Consider the following 19,114-nt stretch of genomic DNA (forward strand, 5'->3'; position numbering starts at 1 on the left):
GGCGGGCGGGTGTGCGTCATCCGGGAGCGCCGCGGGGCGGGAGCGGGGCAGCGGCACCGGGAGAGGCCCGGGCTGCCCCCGAGCCTGCGCCATGGCCCGGCAGCTCATCGGCCCCGCGCTGCCGCCCGGCTTCCCGCGCCGCGCCGAGGCCGAGCCGGGCGAGGACTTCAGCCAGGGTGAGGGCGCAGGGGTGTGCCGGCGGCGGGACAGCGGGGCTCCGCAGCCAGTGGGGTGCGCCCGGGGGCGGGAGGAGAGGGCTCTGCGGCCTTTGCTGCACAGCGCGGGATGCCCGGTGGGTGGGATGGCGTGAGGTGCTCTGTGAGGGGACAGAGGGCTCTGCAGCCCAGAGTGCCACAGCGCGGGGTGTGCCGGTGCGGCAGCTGAACCTAAACTGCCCCAGGGGGTATTACAGGGACCTTGCCAGAAAAACAAACAAACAAAAAAGAAAGCCATACGTAATGAAATGTTACAGATATGAAACTCTCTAAAACTTTTTTTTAGAAAAATACTGCATTGAGTTGTTTGCTTTTGTCCTGCTCAAGTCTCGCGTGTGCTTTGAAGCCTGAGCTCTTCAGTAGCTCCAAGTGTGAAATTAGTGAGTAGGAGAAGAGGAGGCTGGGGCTGTGCAGCGTGCTTTCCTTTGCCAGAGCGGAACACTTCGTCAGCCGTGGTTTTCCAGGCAGTACACCCCAGGATGTGGAGCAGGCTGGCGGGCAGTGGGGCTGTGGTGCTTGGCTGCCAGGGTCTCTCATGCTGAGAGCAGTCCCGTCAGCAGTGGGGTCCCACCGAGCCCAGCTGACTGCCAGGCTGGAGCTCAGTTCCCCCACTTAAACTCTTGCATGTTCTCTATCAGTAATACCTCTGGAAGCAGCACTTCGAGCATTTGAACTCCTTGTCTTTAATCCAGGTTTGGGGCACTAGTACATGGATTCAATTTTTGGCAGTGTGTCAGTGATCATTCGGTTACTCCAAAGAAAGCAGCTCCAAAGGGAAAGGTTTGCTGTGCTTGTCTGCTCTCTAAGTTTTTAATCCAGAAGAGGGAGCACTAGGAAGAGGGACAAAGCTTCTGCATTAGCTGACACCATGGCAACATCAAGCTCCAGGTCCAGAGCTGGGGTTTGTATGGAAGCCCTGAGTACACCCTTATTTGAGCTCATGCAGCTTTTCCTTGTCATAGCTGTGTTGGTGTTTTATTCACTTTCCATCGACACACTGATGTGTGATATCATGCGTGAATCCACTGAACAAAGCAAGTTAAACATCATTATGCCATGGGTTTGTTACTTCGGGTGTTTTGGCAGTGTCTAGGTTACTCAGCCATGTTTGTCCACTCTCTGTCCCAGTGTATATCAGTTCCATGGTATTACAGCTGCGCTGGCAACTGATCCAAGAGCTGCTTGGAAATGTCCTTGTGAAGTGGGTGAGGGAATTTATTTGCCTTTGAAAACAAACAAACACAAAAACCCCAAAGCCCAGCTACTGGGAGGTTGTTTTTATAACTTTTACAAACTTTTCCTGACTTTGACTTGCAACAGCTAAGTGTCCCTGCTCACCTCATGAGGCAGTCTGCTGCAGTGCAGAGGAAAAAAGGAGAACAAGTACTTTGGCATAACACACTTTGCTGTACAGAACTACAGCTCCATCTGGAGCCCTGCACCTGGAGTGACAAAAATCATGCGGTGGGGCTGCCACAAGCACCTTCTGCGCTGTAACAGTTGCTGGGTCTTGAGTCAAATGGGCCTAGCATTTGTACTGTAACAATTTCCTCTGTGTTTTCTAGCTATTTTAAAAGATGCTTCACCTTTTAAAGCTGAACGGCTTTTCCAGTATTTTTACTTTCCTAGTAGTCTCACTGATGTTTGAGCTACTCATTGCTTTTCTTTAAGAGCACTTGCTTTTTTTAATACTTTTGTAGTTTCTGCCTCCCAACAGCAACAAAGTAGGACTTAGAGCAGCCTATGGCAGAGAAGGCTCTCAGACAGGCACAAGAGAAGGCTCTCAGACACAAGAAATAGGAAGAGTGATTAGGTATGATTATGATTAGATTTATTGATAATACATTCCTGCTGGGGGCAATCCACCTGAGAGCTGTCTGCAGCCTTGGGAGACCAGTTGGCCCAGTTTCCATCGGCATTTTATACCTTTGTGCAGGCTGATGTGCACCACAGTCAGCAGCAAACATCTCAGCCCTCCTTGAGCCCCACTCCCACCACCCCACTGGATACGAGCATCCAGACACTTTCTCCTGCAGTACCCACTTGGTGTTCTTACCACTGGACAAACCACATTGCTCTAGGACCACCTGTGGTGTCAGAGAAGTGATGCTAGTAATACTTTCTGTGACCCTTAATCAGGAACAGATGGAAACAAATGGTAGTTGGGCAGATCCGAAAGCTCATCCCTGGTAAATGCTTTCCTTTCTTCAGCTTGTTCATCCCATGGGGCACATTCATCTCCCCATTCTTTGCCTCACAATAGTGCTTTGAAGCTGTGCTCCTGCAGGAAGAATCATACTTCCCTTGGCCCATTTGTCCCTGCTGCTGTGCCAGGGCTTGCCACTGTCCCTATCCTTGTACCAACAAGAGAGAAGTGCTACAGAATGGCTAAAAATAACCAGAGATGCAAAAAGGAGTTTTGTCTGTTTCAGCATTGAGGCCAATGTTACAATTTGTTACAATACAGATGTGTTGATGTGATGTGCCTGAGTTGATCTACCACTGTGCTGAAGGTGAAAGGCCCTGTCCTCGAGAGCTTCCCAGTGCATGTCAGATGGTGTGGTACATCGCTTAGAATTCCCAAATACAGCAGAAGTAACCCTAGCAGAACAAAACAAAAAGTTTTAATTTGGTTTCTGAATTGAATTGATTTCATTTTCAGGTAGATGGTCACCAGACCCAGCTCACTGGGGAAGGCAAGTCAGAGAATCATTAGTAGGATGCTCTCTTCTAGTAGCTGTGAATGTTTCATTCACTTCAGTCTCACTTGGTCCTCTCTGTCACCAAAATTTTCTTCTCATACTTTTTTATCCCATTGTCCTGCTCTGAATTGTTCTGCTACATCCATTTATGGATGTTCTGCTACATCCATTTATCCTCCTCACCTCATTAGTTTTAGTTTCCAGATGCTTTGAGCTCTCCTCTGTTCCTCCTTTCATTTCCACTTTTCCCTGGCTCTTGGGGATTAAATGGCTGATTAGATCTTGGCCTCCCTCCTCACCCTTTTATTTCTATGCTTCCAGAATTTACACTTAGCAATTTCTATTCCTACCTTTCTACGCTTTCTTGTGCCTCCCCAAACCACCCTGATCCAAGGCTATATCTTTGTCTGTGCTGATTGTTAGTCTCAGTCAGTACCATGACCATATTAATTTTTAATCCCAAGTCTCTCTTCTCTCCATTTCTTTTCACCCTGTCCAATGACTTTTTCTTCCTCAGGCTTTAAATGCCATTTTCCCTTCATTAGTCAGTCTCTCTCTATTTCATTTCTGTTTGTCCTGCTTAGGCTGCAGTTCCACGAACAAACAGTTCTAACAGGGACATGCTGGGGTTTGCAGTGTTATTTTTATGCCTCTTAAGTTCCCTGATCCAGTGTATAGCACAGCCCATGCAAACAGTTTTGTGAACATAACGGAGAGGAGCTGGGATGAAAGTATGTATGTTAGCTGTGACGTTGGACAACATGCCAGTGGGACCAGTCTCCTTCCTTAAACAGTTTTGGTTTTACTAGTTCTGTGCAGCTCACAGAACTTCTCTCTACCTCTCTAGTATCAGACTCATCTGATCAAGCTGCATCTGAGTTTGTTCCTTTCATTTCAAGCCCTTTCCTTTGCATTTAGAGCAAATGAAGCCTGCTTGCGTGGTGTCAGGGCACCAGCTGGCTGGAGAAAGCAGTTGTGCAGGTTTTGTCTCAGTTTCAAGTGCTTTTTATCAAGTGGTGCTTTTCATACCAAAAGAGGAGACTTCTTGATAGCAGTTTTTATTCCTTTTTATCATTAATCTGTTTGTTTCCTTTCATCTTGAACTTATTTTACCTTTATAGGCTAGGGTGTTGTGTTTGGGGATTTTTTGCAGGGAGAGAAGTGGTTTGTTGTGTTGGTTTTTCCCTTCTTATTGCTGAAATGGATTTGTGTGTCCCAATTAAAGTCTTTTCCATTAAAACAGGAAACAAAAAAGTGGCAGATCTGCCTGTATGCTTTGTAACTAGTGGACTGTCCTTGTTTGTGTCTTGTACTAAAGATGATTAAAAGCTTTGTGAAGCTCACTCGAAGGGCTCGATTTCTGCCTAGCCTTTGTCAGCTAACAATGGAACCATAACCTGCATCAGGTTGTATTTTGTACTATCAAAAAGTTGTAGTTCTTTAACTGGAGAAGTAATATCCTGGTGCCATTTATCTTTTCATCTGACCCTTGACTATTCATAAAGGGAACAATGTGTTTTGCTCACCAAAACACCTCTCTGTCCTGCAAGTCTTGTACTCAGTGCTCGAAATATGGAGGGGAGGAAAGGTGTCTGTGTCTCAGGATGCTAAATAATCAGGAGAATCAAATCTGCATTATGTGGGAACATGGGCTGTTTGTACTGTGTTTGTGTAAATGGGTGCTGGCCCTGTGTGCCTTGCCCTGGATCTGGGAAGGCCTCTTGGGACCATTGCTGGGTTTTGCTTGCTCTAGCTGAGTCCTTGTGGATTGAGCCTGTGAGGGTGTCTGTGTTAAGGGTTTTGTTTGGGGGGCACTGCTGTTAAGATCAATGGCTGAGCTGCTTCTGGACCCGCTGCGTGTGCTACTATATCCAAATAAATCTGTAAAGGTCAGTGTCTGCTGGTGGGCACAGTGCCAGAAACAGCTCAGGCCTGTTAGCAGTATTAGTGTCTGAATTTTAACTTTGCTGAGATACCATCCCCCCCATTACCCCAGAGGGTATGACTGGAGCATGAGAGCTTCATCCACTTTCCTGGCCTTCCGACAGCAACAATTCTTTGAATTCGTTCTTTGAATGCCTAAATCATCCCTTTTTCAGCAGAGTACTTAAATCTGTCCTTGCTGTTCACATTTAACTGAATTGGGAATAACCTTAAATGTTAAACCATTCCTAAAGCAGGCTGGCAATTAATTTAATACTTTATGGTCACAAATGCTCCCATTTAATAATTTATGGCTTCCCGTGCTGTGTGTGCACAAATGATGTGTTTCTTCACTAGTAAGCTTCAAATGCTTTATTAAGGTGGTAGTTTCTTTTAAATATACTGGTTTATGCCATATGCATTGTACATAAGTTGTTATATAAAACAGGGCTTTCTAGTCGTGTTCCAGAAGGTGCTCATGTAGTAATGGCTTAGTAATGTCCTAAATTAGAACATTAGAACATTAGGTTGTTCATGGAAATACGGTGCTCAAAGTAACTTCTAGAATGTTGTTTAGATATCTACTCTAAATGCTATAGAGAGCAGTGGTTGAATAAACTTAATTCCAAGTAGATATGTGTTTTGTAAATGCCATGATTGATCATATTCATTTTAAACATTTAATAAGTATCCTTATTAAACCTGGTGTAGTAGAAGGTTGCCTACCCATGGCTGGGAGATTGGAATTAGGTAATCTTTAAGGTCCCTTCCAATCCAAACCATTCTGTGATTTTATGATCCCAAAAATCTCTGGATGTTCAGTTGCAGGACCAGCACTGCCTCCAGATTACAAAAGCAGCTGTAGCTCAGAAACTCCTGACAGTGATGACGACTCAGAATCTCTTCCTCTACCCAGAGACACAAACAGAGATTCTGAAGAGGAGACAGAAGGAGATCCAGCACCCAAGTAAGTATGTTTCTTGGGTTATTTGTAAATTTACGTTGTCTCTTTTACCTAAGTTAGACATGTTACATTTGCAATACAATGTTGTTTAAAAAAAAAAGGGTATTAAAAAAGGGTAAACTCTGTACCTGTGTAAAACTTGTGATTACATGCTCTGCATGTTCTTCATGGCCAAGAATGTTCAGCTGACCTGTTTGATACCCTATGGAGCAATTAAGTGATTTGGGGCAATCAGATCTCTGCATTTACATGTTTTATTTCAGTTCTGCAGTTTTGTGTGTTTATACTAAGGACAGACACCATTTACCATGTACATAAGTATTTGGTGCTTGAGTTTTGCCCTGATTTTGTTGTACAAGCTCTCTTTGAGAGGCCTAAGAACTGTTTATGGACGTGAATTTATGCATTCAATTAAGTCAACTCTAATGAAAAAAATCTGAATTGTTTAGCAAGTAACAGGAATCTGCAAATACTCTCATTAGTTGGTTGATTATTCACAATTGCTGTGTTAAGAATTTGTGTGTGTTTGCTCTAAGCCTTGTATAAGAGACTTGAAGGCCATTATGCCATATTAATGAGTGTTAGAGTAATTATAACTCACTCTTTTCTTGTTTTCTTATTCAGCGGTTTTCCAGCTAATTACAAATGAACAGGGAAAAATACTACTCAAAATGCAGTGTATAAAAATGGAGAAAGAAGTGTTCTGAATTTTAAATTACTTTGTGGCTGGAAAAGGGTATTTCAACATTATACTAAACTTTCTACATCAAAAGCATTCCTAATGTTTTTTTCAATTTTTTTTCTTTTTTTAATGTCAGAGTGTTTCTGGAGTGAAGCTTGTACTCCCAGTTTTTTAATTGCTTCAAATCATTTTGGATCCTTTTGCACTGTTTCCTTGGCAACGGCAGGATATTTAGTACATAAGACCCTATGAAATAATTTTTTTTTCCTTTTTAAAATGTAGATAATTGCTATGCATGTCAAGGTAATTATTAAATGAAATCTGTATTTGCAGAAAGCCAAAAAGAATTCATGAAGACGATGATGATGATGGCTTTTTTGGGCCAGCTCTTCCTCCTGGATTTAAAAAACAGGATGATTCTCCAGAGAGGTAATTAAAATGGAATTATATGCAGATTCATTTCCTTAAAACACAATTATTTTAGATTAAATATTTTGTGTCACTATTACAGAACACTTCAGTTGTGCACTTCAGATTCAGATGATTAGAGCTAATTCTTTCTCCACTTTATGAGAATGGGAGCAGCATTCCCTTGAAACAGAGCACACAGCCCTCGTACACCTGGTTGGAAGGAGAGTAAAAGAACTAATGTGAATTTTCTGAGATGTATTTTGGATGTCAAATTCCTTCCATTTCTTTTGATAGGTCTCAGATCAGTGGAGAAAAAACAAATTACAGGTAGAAGGACCCATAGTTCTGTAGCTCATTCTGGTGTGTGAGGGAGTAGGGCAGTCAGCTTTTGTGTTGTGCAGTACCATGTCATTTGCTAATGCATCAAGGATTGTTGTTGATGTGTCTCCAGGTACAAAACTACTCTGAACAGTGTAGGTTTCTAGAAAAGAGGCTGTCAGGTCTAAACAAACAAGCATTATTTATGGTCTATGTCAGTAAGTTTTCCATTTGATGGCTTACAATTATAAAATACTTCCCCCAAAAAATATTATATGGATTTTCTCTACAGAACTCAGCTGTGTCTCACAGCCTTTTAGTCTTTACATCAATCTGTACACTTCCTTCTGTAATTTGAAATGATAGTCCATAGTGAAATTGGTTCTTCCAAGGGAATGCTTTCTGATGAAAAGTACAAGAGTTCCTTGCTCACTTTTATCTTCCCCAGAGCATTAGGGAGTTGGTAGATAAAATAAAGCATGCTTGCCTGTCAGGTATGAGTTTTCACTTCTAGAAGGTGACTCAATTTACTGTTGAGCTGTGTGTGTAATATATCACCTCAAAAGAAATTTCAAAGTGTAATTTTTTTTTTTTTTTAGTTTGGATACATTTTCATGATGCTTGTCAGCAGCTACGAAAATGAGAATTTATGTAACTAAGGTTATTTGGAAGTATCTTCTTCATGTACATTTGGTTATACTTTGCTGTAATTAAAAACTCTTTTGTAGTTGTGGGTATCATGCTCAATGGGCTCATTTGGTGCTTTGATGGTACCAAAAATAACTACATTTTTTTTCCTTTTTCTTGTGTTCTGTATGCACAAAGTATCATTTTATTTATAAAATCTGGCAGGTCATTGAAAATCATGTAGTCTCTAATAAAGAAAATAAATGCTTGTAACTTTTAATATCAGCAGAGGTAGCCTTCTTGCTTTCTTGATTTTTGACATGAATACTGATGTGGTAAAATGGAAGAGGAAGGGGCGATTCACTTAAGAGCTGGACTTAATGATCCTTGTGGGTCACTTCCAATCAGAATATTCTGTGATTCTGTGACATTGAGGCAAGACTCTGCTGTGTTTCTATGAGAGATTAAAGCAGTAGAAGGCACTTGGCACATGCTCTATTTTCTTTCCTACCTCACCATACAATTGCTCCTAGCACACACTGAGAAAGCAGATTGAGGAGAGCTGTTTTGCAGCCAGCCTGATTCCCTGAATAGGTGGCAACGGTGTGATGTGTGGGAAGAGCCTTGTCTATCTTCCACCCCCTCACACCTGGGAGTCTGGGAGGCTTGTAAGCTGTGCAGGGCGCAGACACAATGCTGCTGTCTCCCTGCTGCATTGCCCTTAGCCTTGAGCAGATTGCCAGCTGACAACTGAGCCATGAATAATTGAAACAAATGCAGGTCGTTTGTTTCAGTCTATGGACAGGCTGTTTATTAGTTCTGTGTGACATACTCATTCTTTTAGAAAAGCTTTTATTCTGTTACATCTTTTCCAGACTTGTCAAAGCAATATGTTCATGATGTGGGGCAGCTCATGTGGCAATTTGCGGCTTGTTGAAAATTGTTTGGATCATTACAGCATGAAATATATATGTGAAAAGATTTCCATCAACTTTGAAAATTATATTACTGTTTATCAATGTTAGACAGAAGTGCAGCACTCATAAGTATTTCTGAAGCATCCACACATTGAGGTAAAAAGCAGAGGTTATCTTAAAAAAATTGTTATACATCAGAAGAGTGCTTAAATACCCATCTTTAAACAAGCATTAGCAAGGACTCCCAAGTCCAACAACAGGAGAAAGTTCTTTGCCATATATGAAATGCAACATTCCTTAAATTAAAGCTTAGTCCATACATTTTGAGGGTATTTCTGAACATAAGTACTGAAGCTGCCAACAGTAGTAAAATGTGTTTACCAGTTATTTAGTGGTAGTTAATATATTATTAGAGTAAATATATTATCAGGGTTAATTTATTACTAGTATTTAGATTCAAGTCACCTGTTCAGAGACCTTTTGGACATCCAGGAAACTTTGGACATCCAAGGATCATGGCACCTCTGTGCTGCTGAGGAAAGACTAAAGAGAGAGGGTTGTTCATGTGGGATAAAAAAAGCAAAAGAAATGGAAAGCATGGGAAGGGTGAATACAAGAACCACTTTTCTATAACCTAAAAGAGCCTTTGAGCTGTGACAGAATCAAGACAGAGCATTTGAGATTGTTTCTTTTCCACAGGCTGCACAGATACAGCCCACAACAGAGATGTTCATATGTATTTTAGTAGAGAGCTTTTTTTATAGTTTGGTTTAACTGTCTCTCCATGCAAAATAAAGGTACTTGTATACTAAAATAAAATAATTTTTTTTGCTGTATCTGTATATGTTTAAACTCAATGTCTTTAAATTGTATTAGGAATTTAAAACATGGGACAGAGGGAGGAAGGAAGGAGGGAAGGGAAAGGAAAGGAAAGGAAAGGAAAGGAAAGGAAAGGAAAGGAAAGGAAAGGAAAGGAAAGGAAAGGAAAGGAAAGGAAAGGAAAGGAAAGGAAAGGAAAGGAAAGGAAAGGATGGAAGGATGGACAGACGGATGGATGGACTGCAGCAGCTAGGTGGGGGTGGAACTTCAGAATTAACCAAGACTTCTTGCTTGAGTTTGAAACCTCACCAGTGCTCTTGTCCTGGCCTGAGCACATATTTATTGCTCATGTCTGTGTATCTGTGGTTGGTTCTTCAGCAAGACTTTCTGCCTTTTATTTCCACTCTTTAAACCCTGACAATATCACTACATCAGGGCTATACTGATTAGATTATGTGGGATTGAGTAAAGACCATAATTAGCAAATTGAATTCATGAGTTGTTACGTTTGATAACCTAAAGCTCACAGCTGAAGGTCATAATAAACAAAGTCTGCTGTTACATTGTGAGGATACTGTCACTTGGATATGTCTTCAGGTGACAGTTGTTTGGGTTTTTAACTAGCTGTTATTAGCTTTAAAGAATATTGTGGTGGATTATTGAGGAACTTTCCTACAAAAGACTTGCAATAAAGCAAGCACAGTTTCTTTCAGCACAGTTTGCAGTAGTCTTTTCACCATTGCAAAGAGATTCTCATAACTGAGTTACATTGCTTGCCAAGCTGCTGCATAAAACCAAATCAGTGAAGTTACGTGGAATCACAGAACTTTTCTTCTCTCTTTCCCACTCCCAGGTAAAACAAAACCAGAGCAGTTCACTATTTCTGCTTATTGAAGGACAGTGAAACTGAGGTGCAACACTTTTCAACGTTTTATTTTTATATTGACCTGCTAAATTTGTTCCTGCCTCACCTGAAAAATCAAGATTTTTTTTTTTCTTTTTTTTTGCCTTCTGTCAAGGCCCATTATAGGTCCTGCATTACCACCTGGCTTTAGGAAACCTTCAGAGGACACTAGGAGTGGCAGATGTTTCATAGGACCATCTGTTTCATCAGAATCCCATCCCCAGGTTTGTGAAAACAGAAGCCTTTTGTTGTAGTACAAGCTATCTGGAATGGTTAAACAAGTTGCAGCCTGAAAGAGACCACTAGACATACTTCCCAGGATGACAGTTTAATTTTGGACCAGGATGTGTCTGGTATATTTTTGCTGGAGTCAAATACTGGAGCATAAATAAGCCTTAAACAAATGAACAAAAACCCCAAACAACAACAAAACAAACAAACAAAACAAACAAAAAAACCCCACAACAACAAGTAAAACCCCCCCAAAAAAACCCAAAAAAACAAGAGGCCAAAAAGCTTGGTCTGGTTTGTTGTGCTTTTGCAGTTAGATAGATGATTCACTCACTGAACACAAGCAATCTTGACATTCTAAACTGCACGCACAGTAATTCTTCCTTACATTTTTTCATTTTTCTTTTGTTGTGCCATCCTTAACAAGTGAACATCTTGGCAAAGTTCACATTTTTAAAGGCATTAAAGAAGTAATTAAATTGTTAGAATGGAAGTATTTACCTGTAATTCCAGCTTTTACTCCTTTGCTGATGGGGGAGCAAAACAATTGAATGTTTCACACATCTTCACCTCCTTAAAGATGTTTATTAGTGGCTACTACCTTTAAAGAAGTTTTTCCAAAAGAATACAATCGAGAATGGCATTACAGTGTCACTAAATTGTTCTTACTAAATGCAAAGTGATACCTGTAACTTTGGTTAGGTGCAGGATGGTTGCACTGACACACCTTTTTGGTTCATGTCTTTTGACTGTTCTGGTCACGTTAGGTAAAAACCAGGTAGAAGTTTTGTAGTCTGCGATCCCTGGTTGTTTAATAATGCATGTGCTACTAAAGAACATTCAGGAACAAGATGTGTGATAAAATACAGGTAGAAGTGAGGGGAAGATTCAAGTCTCATAACATGGGCTTCCAGTACCATTCTGAGGGATCCACATTGCCTGTGGGAGGACCTGGCAGGTAGGGAATAGCACCTCTAGAGAAGGTGGTGCCCTTCTTGAGCAGCACCTCTTAAGCCAGGCAGGATACCCTAAGACACCAAAAATGGTGCTGGATACCAGTGCTTAGGCGACTGAATCTCACACTGTGATAAACCAAGTATTCATTCTGTGGGAGAATTAATGTTTATTCTGTTTATTTTTAAAATACTTATATTTTTACATTTAACTCCCAGACAGTATGGGAGATGATAGATACTCTAGGGAGGAAAGATGCAAAGGCTGCTCTAAAACTTCACTTTTTTTGGTTAGTGGTTGCAAAGCATATAATTCTCCAGCCTCCTACAGCGAGTGTTGTTGTAATTCATCGTGAAGAATGATTATCTGACATTTCTGAGATACTCATCGTCTCATAACTCCAAATAACGATTAAGCAATTTATCATAGTGACAAATCTCTTGAGGCAGAGATGTCAAAACTGGTCTGCTTTTATATTTTGCAAACAAAAAAGTCTCTTTTCTCATAAATACGTCTTCTAGCATCAGCTTTTTAACAGGTTTTACAGAGCTTACCTTTTTTCTCTTCCTAATAATTATCTCTTTTTTACCTCTTCCTAATAATACTCTTTTTCTCATTTTTGATTATGAGTAATTTCTTGTTGGCTTTTTAAAATAATTTAATTATTTGTATTCAAGTACATCTTTAGAGGTAGCTTATCCCATGCTGACTCTTCACTTTGCATTAGTGAATATAATGACTCACCACCTTGTGTATTCTCAAGTAGTGCTTTGTGCTTCCTGGCTGCACAGCCTTGTCATCCCACTCCCATTGCTTTATCACACACAGTCAGACTGTAGCAAAATCTTTGCACTTTTGTGGATACTGGGCACCCTAGTTTTGCTCCCAGGGCACTGTGACATCACCATTTGCTGTTGAGTTTTGCCTCCATCCACATCTGTACTGTTTGAACTTGGAGGGAGGGAGCAGTGAGCTTTCTGTACAACTCCTGGCAACTACGAATATTCTTACTGACATCTGGTCCCTTACAAACTTATTTTTATTAGCCCTTCTCCAAATAATTGCTTTGAATGCGATGTCAGAATCATGGAATCATTATTTTGGAAAAGACCTCCAGGATCATTGGGTGCAACCTTTGACCCATCACCACCTTGTCAACTAGACCATGGCACTAAGGGCCACATCCAGTCATTTCTTGAATGCTTCCAGGAATGGTGGCTCCACCACCTCCCTGGCAGCCTGTTCCAATGCTTGACAACCCTTTCAGTGAAGAAATTCTTCCTGAAGGGATCCATGAGGGATCAAAGAAGCAAATGACAGAGCCAAGGGATTAGAGTTGGAGATACTGTACACCCAGGGGCATAGTACCAATGCATGCTACTGGTATCCTTACCTTGCACTTTAATGCTTCTGGCATCCTTACAGAATCTGAGCTCGAGACAGTTCTTGCAGTGTGAAATTGTGATTTGAGATGCATTTGAGAAATGCATCCAAACAATACTACTGATGGTAAAGCCCAAAGTATGGAAATTGTATGCTTGGCGTTTCAAACTTACCCACAGCCACAGAGGGTGTGTGGCTGCATGCAGAGCAATGTAAAGTAGCAGGGCTTTGTGTGCTGCCACTGCCTTTACCAGCAGTCTTGCCTCAGACAAGAGATGCTGCTTTTGGCAAAATGGAGACAAAATGTCTACTGTAAAGTGCTAGAACAGGTCTAATCTGGAGTTTTAATCCAGGTTTTTGTTGTCTGGGAAATGCATTGCATTAGGATTATATGCTCTTCTAGATGAAACCATTCTAATCCTATAAATCTAAAGCATTTCTTGATGCTCCTAAGACTATGTTTGAAAGAAATGTTTTATTTTTGGAAGCTGACAGATAGTAGTGAGGACGAAGAGGATCTTATAGGCCCAATGCCTGCAAAAGGACCAGTGGAGTCTGATGTGACTAAAGACTTTGAACGCAGAGCTCAGAGAATGAAAGAAAAACTAACTTCAGCAGACAATGTAAGTTGTATTTCCTAATTTCTAATATTTTGCTGCTGGAGTGTATTTGTCTTTCTCTTCGCCTGTTTCGGTGTGAACCCAGTTGCAGTTCTACTTGGGATTCTAAGTGTTTGCAGGAGTTAACACAAAGAAAAAAAATCCATGATTTCTGCTGGAAGCTAAGAGATTTAGACAATAATTTTTGATTGTGCTTTTTTCACTCTTCCCCCCACCCCTACTTCTTTTGCAAAGGATGAACCCAAACAAGTTACCAGGGAATCATGGATGACAGAGCTTCCACCCGAGTTGAAAAGCTTTGGATTTGGCCCAAGAACATTCAAGAGGCGAGCTGATGACAAATCAGGTGATAGATCTATTTGGACAGATACTCCAGCTGACAGAGAGAGAAAAGCCAAGGTGAGTATTTATTTATTCATTCATATACACCTGCAGGCAGTAGGTGTTTCTGATGTTCTGTGAAAACAAAGTAAAGATACCATGGGCCATTTGGTGAAGTTTTTTTACCAGATTTTTCTTTGTTAGCAAAATTTACTAATTCAGGCTTAAAGATAAAGACAATGAAGTAACAATATTAAGTATCATTGATATTATTTCTGCTCCCTTTTTGCACTAGTCAGATACTCTGCATCAGCTCATTGGATTTCCAATTAGCATGTCCAGCTTTTTCTTCTGTCAAGCTGAGCAGAAAATATCTAATGGCCTCTATCACAGCCTTTACTCTCCAGATTTAATTAAAGTAGATACAGACTTGCTTGCTTTTTACTTTAGACATTCTTATTACTATATTGTGTGATTTTCTTCTACTCATCAGGAAAGAGAAGAGGCAAAAAAGTCAAGCAATAAGGATAATGAAGAAATTGTATTATCTGGTAGAGACAAGAGGCTTATTGAGCAGGTGACTTCATACAATGTAAGTATAATCATAAGATACTTCTGTTCCTGTTGTTCCTTTAGTTCTTTCCTCTTTTCTTCTGGTTCTCATTTCTAGTGCTGCTGGTTTCCATGGTGATGCCACTACAGTTTTCCCTTTTAGTGCACAAACCTACTGCTGTTTTAAGACATTAGATCATTTGCCATTGGCTTCAACAAGAGCAGGATTGGGTCCTCTCCAAAGTGACAGAGGGTTTGTGTATATTGTCCTAGTTTTAGATGGTGTTTTCCTTAAATCATCCTTATGTGAGGATGTGGTTGCTGGGACCTTAATTCAAATATTAGCTTGCTTCACCCAATTACTGACATCCCAAGAATAAAACAATAGTACAGATTTAACTTTTAGGCCAACATATGCACTAACCTAAAAGAGGCTTGATGGGATAAGAAGGTCACAAGTAATTACCCTATGTCATTAATTACATTAACTGCTCCTTACAGCAACTTCATTACATGCAGTTTTTCTCAATCTGTACAGGAGCAGATAACATTCACAGACAGATGTTGATTACTAGAAATCTGAATTCCATGTCAAATTCCCTCTCACTTTTCTGTCTGTCAGCTCTGTCCCTCAGAGTGTGCAGACCATTGCCTGCCCTACAGCTGTTAGTTCCAGTTCTTCCCTGATGTATGGCCTGAACTCTTATGGAAGGCAGTCTTGTCTCTTGGGAGGACAGTTAATTTGAGAATCACAGCTTTGGCTTATTTTACATATAATATGTTTAGCTGGCACTTCTGGTAATTTATTTGTAATTCATTAAATCATATGTCCCTCCTGACTTGGAGACTTGCAAATCCAGGGCTATTAGCATTCTGTCTTAAGGTTCTTCTTTAGTGTCTGTTTCTACTGTCACTATGAATGTAGTAAAATAATTTCAATGTAAAACTATGGGTTTTGCTCTCTACCGTTGCCAGAATAAAGCATACACAGGCCTTTGCTATTTCTGAGATTCATGGAGTTGTCTCAAAGTTTAAGAACAGTGCTTCTTGGGTTGTTTTATTGTTTGTTTTTCTTTTTGTTAAATCAACTCTTTTCTGATTTCCAAGTGGTGAGTTGTGGGTATTTTTCTTTTAAAGCTTTTTCCTCTATTCTTTCCTGTTTCTTTCTCCACTGACATTTACCAAGAATATTTTGCTAGAACAGAAGCTTTCATTCTTTAAATAGTTTCTTGCAGTTTATTCTTTCCATGCTGATGCCACATACATTCTCTGGTGCAATTTTGTCAACACTGACACAGTTACATCATGAATAAGTATTGTCTATTTTCAGTTTTCCATGAGAATCTTTTCTTAATTCATGCATAAACTATTATTTGCATGTGTGATGTAGTGTTTGCACAGGAAGTGAAGGAAAATCACAAGAAAGCAGAGCTGCTCAACTTTTGCACTTTTTGACAAGAGAATTGGTTTGGATTCATAAATGCACTGTATCTGAGTAAATGAAGGGCCACATGGTCTTGTGAGAGCTAATCCTGCTCCTGCATGAAATCAGAAGTTTTATGTTATGTTTGGGCTGGATCATGCTTGTTAAGAAATGCAGCTGAAGTCCTGGACTTGGCAAAACACATGCTCCAGCTCAAACCTGTGACTTCATCCTGTGGGCTTTCAGTAGATGAGTCAAAATTAGGAGCACACATTAAAAAATCCACCATAGTACATGAAAGATGAAAACTAGATATCTAGCTTGTTCCTGCCCCTAGCAGTGACCAAATCCAGGTGCTTAGGAGAACAGCTTTTATATATCTTTTGCTTTATTTTTATAATTTATCTGCATTGTCTGCAGAGATTCTACAGCATCGTTGCTATCTACAACATCATGGCTATCTACATCAGTGAATTATTGGTATTTTAGCCTATTCAAGATTGCTCACACTTTCTACTCCATGTATTCTAAATTTATCATTCTATATGCATTTACTAAACTGTCTTCTTTTTCTGGAATGTTTAGCCTTCCTAACTTCGATCTTTCCATTTGGGTATCTGTATGTTGTTGATATTCTTTAGTACTTTACTTCCTCTTCCTTCTCCCTTTTTCCAGGAGTCAAAGAGGTCAGAGTCTCTCATGGACATCCATCAGAAAAAGCTGAAGAGCAAAGCATCCGAAGAAAAGACCAAACCTCAGGAAAGAAGACCATTTGACCGAGAGCAGGATCTCAAAGTCAATCGATTTGATGAAGCACAAAAGAAAGCTCTTATAAGAAAGTCCAGAGATCTGAATAGTAAATTTGAGCACAGTAAAGGCAATATGTTTTTATAAGGTGAAAGCATTAAGCTTTTTTGAAGTAAAGTCAATTAAAGTTTGAATACTTAATTTTTGTAAGTATTTTTCTGTAAATATTTGTATGCAAAATAAATATCCTGATGTTTAACTATTTTTCCTTGTCTGTAAATACTCTCTTAGGGAGGATCATCTGTACTAAAACTAAACTAGTAAAGGAAAGTCTTGGTATAAAAAAATTATATAAATTTGCTACTATAAAACTTTGATAGGTATGTCTTTTGTTGTTAGCATAAAAATAATTAATTAAAATTGGTGAGTTTTTAAGGAGCTCTAGATTTGATCTTGCAATGGACTTGGCAGTTTTCCCTTTTCTTCTGCCATGCTTAAGATTCTCCTTCTGAGCCTGACCTGAAGGCCATGGAAAAATCCCCTTTAGGTTTTTGTGCAGAACATGGCTTGACTGGAGTTCCTGCTGGGGAGTATAAACTCAAATGGCAGCTTTTATATTTGCCCAGGGCTTTTATTTCTGTGATTCTGTGTCTGTACATAAACAGGTTTATATGTATGCAGAATAGTTTCTGTACTATAGCATGAAGAGCTAGTGGTAGCAGGAGTAGTAAAACCTCAAGGTTTTCCGAGTTAGTTGTAAAATGGTACTATATGAGAAAAGAAAATCTAATTTGAGTTTCAACTTGTAGGATTCTCATCAGAAATCCATCTTTTTTTAAGCACATACAATGTGAAAATCAAAACAAAGCTTATGTTGTCCATTAATTTGCAGAGCAGAACAGCTCTTCTGTATCAAAAAGGAAATAAATCTGACATTTTAAAAAGTCTGCAGTCATGTTTAGAGTTCTTTACCTCTTCTGTGTGTTAGCAGCAGAAAGGGTTGTTAAACTTTGGAATGGACTGCTCAGGGAGGTGGTGGAGTCACCATCCCTGAAGGTGTTCAAAAAAACAACTGGACATGGCACTCAGTGCTTTGGTCTACAAGGTGGTGATCAGTCCAACGTTGGTCTCAATGATCTTAGAGCTCTTTTCCAATCTAAATTATTCTGTGATTCTGTGTTACTTATTTGAAATTAGACCTCTACTTTCACCCGTTGTCTCAAATAATGTTTAGGATCCTTTTTAAGCAGTTACTAAAAGTACTTATACATTAAAACAATGTTACTTATATATGAGATGCTGATAATTTGTTTGGAAGTATTAAATACTGTGGGGTTTGCTGTAATTTGAAAAATATTCATGTAATTTGAAAAAAGGCTACCCCAAGAGATGGTGTCTGGGTTACTTCATGTTTAATGGAGCAGTGACCTAACAAGCTCCAGAATTGAATAGCTAAAAACTTGGTATTATTTTACTGCACTTGTGTGTGAGCTGGAGGCACAGGCTTCATGTGCTGAGAAGTCTTGGAGAGTTTCCAACATTGCAAATGAGTGTTTATGCGGAATGTATTTAGATATCACTTTTTCAATACACAATTTATTTTGCCACCTGAAAAATCTCCTATCTTCAGGAAGAAGAGAGACTGATTTTGTATTGTGTTTGCCTTTAATTTAATCAGTTTTCAGTTTGAGCCTTTTATTTTGAGGTGAGAGGAGGGTTTAAACAAGGGCTATTTATTTTTCCTCCCCTAAAACAGATTTCTCTTGGCGCCTCATGCTTTTTGACTTAGCAGGCAAGACATCATTAGGTTTCTACCGTCTCAACAAGTATAGATTTCTTAATTGGAAAAGCAGAATTAGAAATGTCTGGGATTTTTTTAGGCAACCAAAGCCATGACAGAGTGAGCATTGCATGACTAGCTAAATCTTCACAGTTGAGAAAAAATTAATTCATGAGCACGTTGTACAGTTCTTGCTTATTCAAAGTCTGGAGCAGGGATGAGGGCTGCTTGAACAAAGATTTTGTTGTTATGTGCTCTGTTTTCATTTTTGTTCTTTGCCCCCCCTCCAAACTAAGGATGGGTCATCGGGTGTCACAGGTGGCCAGACCTTGCCATCCAGTTGGCTTCCTGATGTTTGCTCTTTGCCCTGCCTGGCCCCATCATGGTCTCCTGCCCTCTCCAAGGCCATGTTTGAGAGGAGGCTTTGCAGTGTTACCCGAGAGGAGAGCTCTCATGACAGGAGTGCAGAAGCCCCTTTGCCATCATTCACTACCCCTCCCTATGTGGGACACATGGTTCTAATTAGTAAAGCCTTGATGGGAGCTGGGAACTTAGTTTTGAGTCTTGTTTTTCCTGCACTCTGAGGCAGCTTCTTAAAGACTCAATAATGTCAGTGTCATG

The 19,114-nt window shown here is 40.1% G+C and overlaps 1 protein-coding gene across 1 annotated transcript; it reads left to right on the forward strand.

Annotated features, from left to right (window-relative positions):
• Window positions 1-13: 13 nt before the first annotated feature.
• GPALPP1 (GPALPP motifs containing 1) lies at window positions 14-16,977 on the forward strand. Its single transcript, XM_085059528.1, has 8 exons — window positions 14-176; window positions 5,663-5,807; window positions 6,820-6,915; window positions 10,598-10,706; window positions 13,539-13,673; window positions 13,905-14,069; window positions 14,485-14,583; window positions 16,642-16,977. Exons 1-8 carry the CDS (start codon window positions 92-94, stop codon window positions 16,858-16,860), a joined length of 1,053 nt encoding a protein of 350 aa, XP_084915654.1. The 5' UTR covers window positions 14-91; the 3' UTR covers window positions 16,861-16,977.
• Window positions 16,978-19,114: the final 2,137 nt, after the last annotated feature.

Source organism: Lichenostomus cassidix, chromosome 1 (assembly GCF_008360975.1).
Source record: "Lichenostomus cassidix isolate B80296 chromosome 1, HeHo_3.0, whole genome shotgun sequence".
NCBI lineage: Eukaryota > Metazoa > Chordata > Aves > Passeriformes > Meliphagidae > Lichenostomus > Lichenostomus cassidix.

Coding starts and splice junctions, on each gene's coding strand:
- GPALPP1 (XM_085059528.1), top strand. CDS start 92: ATGGCCCGGCAGCTCATCGGCCCCGCGCTGCCGCCCGGCTTCCCGCGC. Junction 177..5,662: donor GGGCGAGGACTTCAGCCAGG/GTGAGGGCGCAG, acceptor CTGGATGTTCAG/TTGCAGGACCAGCACTGCCT. Junction 13,674..13,904: donor AACTAACTTCAGCAGACAAT/GTAAGTTGTATT, acceptor TCTTTTGCAAAG/GATGAACCCAAACAAGTTAC.